Source organism: Ochotona curzoniae, unplaced genomic scaffold, assembly GCF_017591425.1.
Source record: "Ochotona curzoniae isolate NIBS_2020 unplaced genomic scaffold, NIBS_Ocur_1.0 contig_4064, whole genome shotgun sequence".
NCBI lineage: Eukaryota > Metazoa > Chordata > Mammalia > Lagomorpha > Ochotonidae > Ochotona > Ochotona curzoniae.
The window spans coordinates 2,424,283-2,435,046 of NW_024466107.1; the positions used below are offsets into that span (position 1 = coordinate 2,424,283).

The window sequence follows — 10,764 nt, forward strand, 5'->3', positions numbered from 1 at the left end:
AAGAAGGGGGGTGTGTGTCTAATCTCTGTGATCAATGTTTACACAGATTCCTCTTAGCCCCCTGGTAGCCACACTGCAAATGCCTGCCACACAGGGACAATGGAAAAGCAAGGAATCCACAACACCATTGGAGAAGCCAGGACGCACGAGACAACTCGAGCACGGTCAGCAACAGGCAGCGGGAAGCCCCACTGTCAACAGTCACCTTGAATGCAGGCAGATTCAACCCAAAGTCGTAAACATGGCTGCACGGATTAAAACAACAAGAAAAGACACACACACACGTGCCTGCAAGAGTTCCTTCCCCAGAAGGACCCACACAGACTGAGGGGCTGCACCTGAAGGAAAGTGGAGCCGTTACAGTCAAATCAGGTCAAATCAGGCTTTGAAGCAGCTTTAAGGTGTAAAAACTGTACAACAGGACATGTACCTGGGCCCAGTTCTGAAACAGACCGAACACCTGTTAAACATGTACACACCCAATGTCAAACACCCAAACGTGTCAGATCAGCATCAGCCAAGCTATAGCAAGAGGCTGTAACCCAATTCTTGGGAGCTTCTAACACCCCTCTTTAACACCGGACACATTAACCAAGCTATAAAGACAGAGACTGTAACCCAATTACTGGGGGGACTTTTAACACCTCCTTTAACACTGGACACATCAAGTAGAAAATTGAGAAGGAAACTCTGGACTTAACCTGTATCTAGCAAACAGACCTAACAGACAGGAGCTAGGAACCATGCATCCGACAGCCAGAGCACACACGCACAGGAGCCAGGAACCATGCATCCGACAGCCAGAGCATGCATGCACACACACACAGGAGCTAGGAACCATGCATCCGACAGCCAGAGCATGCACACACAGCAGCCAGGAACCATGCATCCGACAGCCAGAGCACACACACACACACACACACACACACGCACGCACGAGCTAGGAACCATGCATCCGATAGCCAGAGCACACACACAGGAGCTAGGAACCATGCATCCGACAGCCAGAACATGCGCACACACAGGATGCCATCCAGAATGGGTCATGTTAGACCATAAAGCAAGTCCTCCAGGACTGAAAATGATTGACTCTAAACCCCACGGGGTAGGAGTCAGAAATCAGCAACAGGAAGAACTTTAGAGAAGTCAGGAATCTGTGAAAACCAAGCACCATGCACCTACCAACCAATGTGTCAAGGAAGAAAGGGGAAGCCAATTCCTGGAGTCAAGTGAAAATGCAAGTCCACACACCAGAACATAAGGGCCACGGTGAAATAAGTTCTCTAAGACCGAGCCGTCGTACTAAATGCACACACTGGGAGCAGGTGTGTGGTTTAGCAGTTTAAGATGTCACATCCACACCGGGGTGCCTGGGTGCAAGTCCCGGCCTCACTACTTACTTCCAACTTTCTGCTAACGCACACATGTGGGCTGGGGGTGGGACAGCAGGTGCCGGCTCAGCAGCTGGGTCTCTGACACCCACCCAAGTGATCTAGAATGAGAGCCTTGCTGGGCTGAGTCCAACTTGCAGGCATGCGGGAGAGTGAATCGGCAGATCAGTGTCTAGCTTTGCCTCTCAAAGAAATAAAACTTCTAAGATATCTTAAAATAACTTTGCATCACAAGGAACTAGAAAAACAAGAATAAACTAAGCCCCAAACTAGTAGAATGAAGAGCAGAAAATAAATCAAGCAGAAACTAGAAAACTAGACACATGAAATAAAAGGTTGTCTGCCGTTCTGCAAAGGTGAACGACATCAACCATCTTTAGCCAAAGAAAGAAAAGTTTCATGAAACGTTTTCATTTTCATGAAATCCAGGATGGAAAGTGAGACATCACAACTGATACAACAGAAATACAAATGGGCACAGATGACCACAAACACCTGTAACAGGTAAATTCCTACAGGGACACAGCCAGCCAACATGGGTTCTGCAGGATACCCTGCTGTGCTGCAGGGTAGGGGCAAGCCACCAGCATTCCGTGTGAACTCAGCTGGAGCCCTGCCCACCTCCCTTCCAATCTAGTTCCCTGAATGTGCCCGGAAGGGCTGACGGGCCAAATGACAGGGTCCCTGCCACCAACACAGGAGACCAGGGTGGAGCTCCAGGGTTCTGGAACTCCCATCGGGGAAGTGAATCAGCGGATGCAAGATCTCAATCTGTCTCTTGCTTTCAAACAAATCCTTAAAAAAAAAAAAAAAAAAAAAACTGAGTTATGAAGAAAGGGGAAAATCTGAGCAGGCCAATAGTTACGAAGGAGACAGAGAGCAACAAGGCCTCCACCAAAGAAATGTCCGGAACCTGACGGCTCCACAGCGGAATCTTATCAACACGTGACTAACCAAGCCAATCCAGCTCAGGCAGAAGCAGCACATTCTACCAAGGCAGATTACTCGGACAACAAAAGCAGAGGACACGGTAAAAAAGCAAGCAAGGAAGAGAGATGGGGAGAAGAGAAAACATTATCCTTGATAAATGTGTAAGCAACACTCAATGACGTGCTAGCAAAACGAATTTAACAGCACAGTAAAAAAAAAAAATCATTGACCATGAAGAAGTGGAATTCATCGCAGGGATGCAAGGATGGTTTGATAAACTGAAGTCAGCAAACCTGTATCACATTAACGAAAGGCAAAACCCACACGATCATCTCCAAAGATGCCAGCAAAAAGCACTTTTAGATGGCATCCCGTGATTAGAAAACAGTTCAGGTGATGGAAGAAACACAGCTCAACACAAACAAAGCCAGCAGGAGGCGTCAACACACCCACAGGTAACACCACACTCAACAGGCAGAGCCGCAGTCTCCCCTACGATCTGCACTCTCCTGGCTTACTTGCAACCTAACTGTGGAAATCCTGGATGCGGCAGTCAGACAAGGGACAAGGGAAGGCACCGGGCCTGGAAGACACTCAGCCGCTCCTGTCCGGGCACGGCAATCCTTGAAGACTCCGTCGCGAGCCTGGTAGAGCGGGGCCAGCGTGTGGCCCTGCATGGGTGCTCAGATGCCAGGATGGGGGTGCCTGAGTTGGAGCCCCCGTTCTGCTTTCACCTCACCGCAGGAGGTGAGCTCCAGAAGGAGCCCCCAGCTCCAGCCTGACCTAACAAAGGAGACAAAGACCTCCTCCTCTCCTCCCCTCCACCTCTGCCTTTCAGATAAGTAATTTTCAAAACCAATAGACTGAAAACTGCAGGACACACACACACACACACACACACACAAAATCAGCATCTCTAGACACTAACAGCACATTATTTGAAAAAGAAATTAAAAAGACAATCTCATGTCCAACAGTTATCAAAAATTATCTAGGAATCAAGCCAACCAAGGAATAAAAGATCGCTGCCCTCAAAACCACAAAACATGGATGAAAAAATGAATGGATAGATACGCTGTGTTCACCAATGGCAAGAGTCCACCGCCCAGACGGAGGTCTTTCCAATTCAGGACAATTCCATCACTCAAAGGGGTCCGCCAACACAAGAGTGGAAAATGAGACACGCAGAGAGAAAGGAACAGTATTCAGCCACAAGAGGGAAGAAACGCTGTCGTGAGCTCGGAGGGTGAAGTGACCCGAGGGCAGAGCGGCCCTTACTGGGGCCAGCGCCTTGGGGTGACGCCGTTCAGACCACACGTAATTACAGACGGATGGAGGAGTGCGTAAGAGACCTCGGGCCCAGCCTGGTGACGCTAAGATGGAAATAGGATGTGATCACCCCACAGAAGCGTCACACTTCCAGTCAGATGACTCTACAACATACATGTACTTCAACATCGTGAACACACACTGTTTTATGCATCACCTTAAAACAGCTGAAAAATACAGGATACTTGGTCTCTATGAAAACCATGACATCTCATCTACGTCACATTAAAAAAAAATCCGTTTTTCTTTGATCCTAGTGCTGGGCGCACTGAGTCCAACCTATCTGCCCTTCGTTTGATAACAGCTCTCCAGCCACCTCTTCCAGGATCCTCTTACCCTCCCGTGTAGTTGAGCAACCACTTAAACACGAGGCCCTGCAGCCGCACACCGAGTCCCACGTTCAGACACTAGGTCCTTCACAGGAAAGGGAAGCTTAGCAAAGAGGCAGCTCTCCCCACCTCACCTGCAGGACACTTCAGCACAGCCACGCACTTCCTCAACCGTCTGTGCATCCCTCCACACGTGGGCAGCACCGTCCAGGCCACTCGTGTCCCTCGGCTGGGTGCCACCGACGTTCTGGATGGTTCTTCCCAACCTTGTTGGATCAGAGTATCCATGAGCACGATGCTGCTGCCTCTCTCTCTCCCTCTCTCTCTCTCTCTCTCTCTCTCAGGTAGTCAGAGTTGGAGCTCCATGACTAGCTGTCTGCCTGCACAGTTCAGCTTTCCTTTGCCATATCAAACCTCCACTTGTCAGCTTCTCACTGTGATCCAGTCATGGCGTTGTCTACAAACAAAAAAGCTGGGAAACTCACTCAGAAAATACTGGCCTGGACTCACAGCACACGTCGACAACCGACCTCGACTGTACTTCCACAGTACAGCTTTTGTTTTTTTAAGCTAAAATAAGATCCAGGCCGCCCCCCACCCATTCGACCTATCACTTCCCGTGGAAGGTACTGACGCTGGCTGACTTCCACACCACCAACAGCCATAAACTTAGCACCAAACACTGTCTTATCAACCAGAACACCCAGGAGGGACGCCAAAGGAACACCAAGAGCTACAAACAGCCCAGGGTAAAGGTGTCGCCTTCAGAACCATTTTAGCACACATTGGGACACAACTGATGGATTAGGCGCCCCTCGCCAGCCCGGCAGGGCGGGCACCTACTAGGCGTTTCCAATCACAGCTCCAAGAGGGACCCTGGCGCGCACAAGCCCTGACAAGGACGCGAGCTAGTGCCCCTGCCCTCCCCAGGGCTTCCTTCTCCCAATCCCCGGGGAGCCACGCGCAGCAGTACCGGCCCCCAACACACAGTGGGGCGCGGCCGGGGCGCCCAGGCTTGGAGAAGGCGGAGCCATCCCGGCTAAGGTACACTGGCCACAGAACAATGTGAAGTGGAACGCGCCGGACCCCGAAGTTGTCACGGGCTACCCAGGGCTGGGGCCGGCAGCCTCCAAGGGGCGGGGGTGGAGAAGTTTGGCCAACATTTGCTTTTCAAAGTCGGGGGAAAGTTGCCCCCGGGGCGTCCGCAGCGCCGGGATTCCAAGTCCCTCCAGGGGGTGACGCCAGGGCGGCGTTAGGGATGCTGCTCGGCACCCAGGTCCCTAACTCCTCCTCGCGCCCCACCGTCCCCGCGCACCGCCCAGGCGGTGTCCGCAGAGCGGTCAGCGCGCACGCGGAGCGGAGCAGGCTTGCCAGCCGAGCCCGTGAGCTCCCAGGAAGTCGCCGCCAAGTTCCCTGGAGGGGGTGGGGAGCGGGTGGGTGGGTGGGGGAGGCGGGGCAGAGACCCCCAAGTCACAAGCGCACCGCCCCCAAGCCCAAAGCGCCCCCAACTTCGCCTCCCGGCCCGCGCGCCGCCCCCCCCTCCACTCCGCAACGCCGCGGCCGCGGTGGAACAGCGTTAAATTTAAATTTCCTGGCTCCGGCCACGAAAGCTAACCCAATTAAAGCATGCGGTCAACACTGGGCATTTTCGGTACGAGCTTGGGCATCGCTCGGGTCAGCGTGGGGGGGGTCCCAAGTGTGTGGGCGTGGGGGGCGCTGTGGCCCTGGGCACCCCCAACAGCACCCACGACCCCCCTCCAAACGCTCTCGGAAGCTCAGGAACCCACCCTACTCCCGGCGCCGGGCCGGCTCCCCCGGCCAGGGCGCCCCCGGCCAGGGCGCCCCCGGCCAGGCTCCACGCGCGCCACCCCACGCCGGCACACTTCGGGCTCCCCGTCCGAGCAAGTCACTTGTGTCACTTCCCCGCGCGGCCCGCGGGGCCCCCCGGCTCCCCCGTGGCCGTCCCTTCCCGTCCAGCCGCACCGGTGGCCCCGGGGTGGCCGGCCCGGGGTGTCCGGCGGGGCGGCGGGGCGGCCGGCCCGGGGTCGCGGGCTGGGGGGAGGGGAGTACCTCGTACAGCTCCTCGGAAGCCATGGTGGGCGGCGGGGTCGGGGCGCGGCGGCCGGCGGCCGACACTTTGTTCCCGCGGCGGGTGCCCGGCGTGGCCTGCGCTTCCTGCTCCGGCTCCGGGCGCTGGGCGCCGCCGTGCACCGACCAGCCTGCTCGCCCTGGGCGCCCGGTGCGGGCCGGCGGCGGCGGCGGGGCCGTGCGCACGAGCAGCTGCGCAACGCGCCCTGGGGCGCCCCGCTCACTCCCCGGCGGGCCGGCTGCGGCTCGGGCTCATCGCGCCCCGCCGCGCGCGCGGGGCCGGGCGGGCTGGGGCGGGATCCGCGCGCGGCTCCCCCTCTCCGGTGGAGTGCAAAAAAAAAGCTTCCTACTTGCGACCAAAAAAAAAAAAAAAAAAAAAAAAAAAAAAGCAGCCTACTCCGGCTACTGAGCATGCCCAGTGCGGACGCCCGGCCCGGCAGACCGCGCGCCCGCGCTCCGGGTTTTCGGGCCGCCCCGCGCGGGGAGCCGGCCGGCAGGAAGGGGCGGGGCCGGCCGAGGGGCGGGGCCGGCCGCGAGGGGGCGGAGCCGGGCCGCGAGGGGCGGAGCTCCGGGCGGCCCGAGCGCTCCCCCGCCCCCGCGCGGCCCGGCCCCGAGCCCGGCTGCGGCGGCCCGCCTCGACGTGGGCGCTCGCTGCGGGCCGGGCCGCGGAGGAGCGGAGGAGCGCGGGGCCGGGCTGCGCGGCCGTCCGCCGGCCCCCCGAGCCGAGTCCGGGACGCCTGCCTGCCCGCCTGCCTGCCCGCCTGCCTGCGTGTGCAGCCGCCCGCCCCGACGGGGGCGGCCGCGCGGGCTCTTCCCGCCTGCAGGGTGCGGAAGCCCCGCGGCCGACGGGGAGAGGCCGCCGACCGCCCCGTCTGGTCCGTCCCGTCCGGGCTCAGCGTGCCCAGGGCCCGCGGCGCGGCCAGGTGGAAGCCGCCGCCCTCCCACGTGCTGCCCCGGCGGCCGCCGCCAAGACCCGGAGCCGGAGCGCCCCCGGCGGGAGGGAGGCCGGCGCGGCGGAGGCCGGCGCGAGGGTGCGGCCGCTTCCCTCGGCCCGCAGCTTCCCCCGGTCCCGCCGCCGGCGCACACCTCGGCCCCGGTCCCGCCGCGGGCAGGACGCGCGCCTGGCTGCCTGAGGAGACTTTCCCGACGGCTGCACGCGGCCCTGCCCGTCGGAGGTGGCCGGCTGCGGGGCGGCCCTGGCGGCCGGGGCCTTTCCTCGGGGCCCAGGCAGCGGCAGCGCGGGCCTCGGAGCCGTCGGGGGCCTCGCGGCTTTGGTCCCCGCCCTCCTCACGCCTCTGGTGCAGCCGCGTTGTGGACCCCACAGCCCCCAGGCTGCTGCCGCCGCTCTTTGTCCTAAAACCCCAGCGGGTCGTCGTGCGCCTCGCTCCCCACCCGCCGACCCCTCAACGTCGAAACATCCCCAGCCCGAGCTGTTCGCACACCTGGCGACGTTTCCCGGCCTCCCGACGCCCTGGTTCCGGGCAGCAGGACCGTGACGCTTAGGTCACCTGCGTGAGAACGCCTGCCTGTCGCCGGGCTGTGGCTCCTTGCGCGCCCCCGCTGCCCTCCTGGCACCTCAGACCCCCAGCTCCGGCATCACACACACCGCTCGGGGAGGGTTTTAAACCTCACTCTTCATCTCTAGACGCACTTCTTCAGCCAGAGCTCATCTTCACATTGGACTTCAGGCTCCTGGCACGGTAGTGGGATTGGGAACTCAGTGACAGCGAGGCAGCTCACGCATCCAAGTCCCGCGATCCAAACCCTTGACGACCCAAACACGCGATCTCCACCTCATCTATGAGGGGAACTTCTGAACATGCATGGAAAATGCCCAAGACCCCAAAAAAACAAAACAAAAAACCAAAAATACCTCACGCACAGATTTCAACACTTTGCCCCCAAACTACCTTCTCTTCTAATTCTATTTTCTTTCTGAACTCCCCTCTCACTTGTCAAGCTCTGCCTCTTTTCTCTGACTGGACCGGCCCAGTCTCTGCCCCCTCTCCAAGGAGCATCTCTCTCTATTTTCCCCCATCTTTAGCGTTGTATTTAGTGATATCTCTGGGCACACCAGTTGGAAGACCAATTGTAAGCTTCCTGAAGGCAAAGAGTAGGCACTTGGTATTTCTGAGAATTCTCGAAGCAATTAGCAACTAGTGCACTCAGCAACTAGGAACATGGACTTGCAGGTGATGATTTAAGGTTGTTCAAGTAAACTATAAGAAAAGGGGGGTCTTGGATATAACGTTAAGAGACACATTTCTCACTTACACCCCCTTCAGCAATAGACTGATTTGTTAACATCTCTTCGTTAAACCAACTTCAGAACTTGCTGTGCAATCCCCAAAGCGCTGCACCATGCGTTTACTGGTGCCGTAACATTAAAATACGGTTTCCGAGGGTCTCCAGGACCACCAGTGTCGCCAAAGAGTGGAGAAGAAGGCATCCACCCTGACCAGTAACAGATCTTAAGTTAGGCTACGTGACAGATGTGCAGACTCAAACAGTGAGGCGGTTCTCTCCTAAAGGGGGAGGCCAATTGTCAGCCAGAGATAACTCAAAATGGTCAACCCACCCAAGCTTTCAGTCTAGATGACCAAGACTGTTCATGTTCTTGCCAACATGAGACCAGGGGGTAGCTCTGTGACAGAGCTGGTGCTAAGCCATTCTTTCCAAGTGTCAATGGCTTCCTTCCACCAACAATTTGACTCCTATTAGCAAAAGCGACAGGAACTAAGGAACCTAACTAGTCACTGGGAAGATGAGAAATTTTTCTCACTGTCCACCTTGTTCCTCTCCTTGTTGCTGATTATCTAAAATACCTGGTGGTTAACTGAACGTCATTTAGCCTATATATGCATATATAACCTCAGTAGTTCCATTCATCTTTTCAGATAAGCAAACTCTGGTTTCTTTCCTCACTTTTCTGTATCAACATTTTTTTTTCCCAGTGCTCGTATCAGAAATAAATATGTCCAAGACCACTTAATGGCTTTAAATTTATATTGTCTTTTACAAAAGACTGATGTTTGGCTGTTGTTCCCATGACCATGTATGTGGGAGCTCTGTGCGAAGTGTTTTTGCAGAGGCTTGATTGAGAATGAAAGTCACATCCCCTAAATATATCAGGAAGACTGTATCAAAAACACAGCCCAGTGGCATATCCCAATAACATACATACTCGCAAATCTTAGAAGATTTAAAAAGAAGCAGGAATCAACAAGAGAGCAGGACTCCAACACACAGCTACCCGTCAATTTCAACTATTACCTGACTAGAGACCAATATAAACTGGATTACTCCTTTTTCAATAGAGTGCAGAAACAACTCATGAGGGACAGTCACTAGTATCCCGGGTGAAGCCTCAGATCAGCAGTCTCCACCAGTTCCCAGTTTGGAGAACCAGGACTGAAATCTAAACTGTGGGGTCTTCTCCTCAGAGTTAAACCCCTCACTTCATCCATTCTCCCAGGAATCTGCATCTCATCTACATTTGAATCCTAGAGCTCCCTAGAGGGATGGGGACTCTGATTGGAAAGACAAAAGAAGCCGAAACCTGGCACCACTACTACTTTCTCAAGTTCTATGATCCAGATGCTACTCTAGTTTGGCTACTTCCTCAAAATCCCAACATTTGAATGTGGTTCTGTTTAAGAAAAAACTTACTAAACGGCATTCTTGTTGCTTGGTGACTCCCCCTCTCCGTCACCTACTCAGAAGAAAAGACAATTTAAACATGGGAAGCAAGATACCCAAACCAGGAACCAGTGATGGGAAGAATTCAGATGCCAGGGATCCCCTCTGATCTTGGAGTCAAATTAGATGTTGGTTGCCTTTTCTGGCCAACCGATAACCTGTTCCTGGTTTCAGCTGCTGCCTCCTTCCCTGCCCAGATAACCACTTTCTTCTTTTCGACTTGCATCGTGGTCTCAGGCATCATTTCTTTTATGAGGAAGCCAGCAGCCATCTGCCACATGGCTGCTTCCTGGCCAGGTATCACCATTTACTGAATCTGTGACATTAACTCTAAGGTTCCCTAATATTTGACTTCACTAATTTCCTCTTAGGCTTCAGTCCCACGGCTGCGCCAAGCTCATCAATTTATAGTTAAGGGTCATTTTCTCTCTCGACTAAATCTGATGTTTTCAATGGCAGCTCCCTTTTTTATTTAGAATGCAACAAAAGAATCTTCTTCATATATAATTGTGATAGTCCCTTTTTTGCTGAAGTAATTAATAAAGAATAATAGTTAATTTTTCATATTGATAACTTTATACATTGCCCTTTTTTTCTGGAAAAAGACTGAAACTCCTGAAGAACAAATGACAACAAGAGGCGTCCATGACATTTTGATTGACTTTAATGCCAGGGCACTAATTAACTCATTTGAGTCTCTGAAAACACCAGCAAGCATAACTTTGCCTTGAAATGTTATGAGGGCTATTTAACATTTATCAGCCAATTCCAGTAATTTCTTTACCTTCTGGTTGAGAGAGAGAAATCAAAATGAGGCAATGAGCATAAGCCATTTTGGCTGGTAAGGATAGTAGGAACAACAGTCCCTCTAAAAGCAGGGAAAACCAGGCTTAACTCAGAACCAGAGCAGGTGCATGTAAAATCTAAACCAAAAGAGTAAATGAGTTTGAAAGTCAAACTGAAAGCAGACCAACATAAGGACACTCAAAATGGAGCTT

General features: G+C 54.5%; 1 protein-coding gene across 1 annotated transcript in view; it reads right to left on the reverse strand.

Moving 5' to 3' along the window:
- CDYL (chromodomain Y like) overlaps positions 1-6,199 on the reverse strand; it is a 100,230-nt gene extending 94,031 nt beyond the window's left edge. The window contains exon 1 of the mRNA XM_040984036.1: positions 6,050-6,199. Coding sequence (XP_040839970.1) covers positions 6,050-6,073 — 24 coding nt within the window. The 5' untranslated portion in view covers positions 6,074-6,199. The remainder of the gene's footprint in view (positions 1-6,049) is intronic.
- Between the last annotated feature and the right edge of the window lie 4,565 nt (positions 6,200-10,764).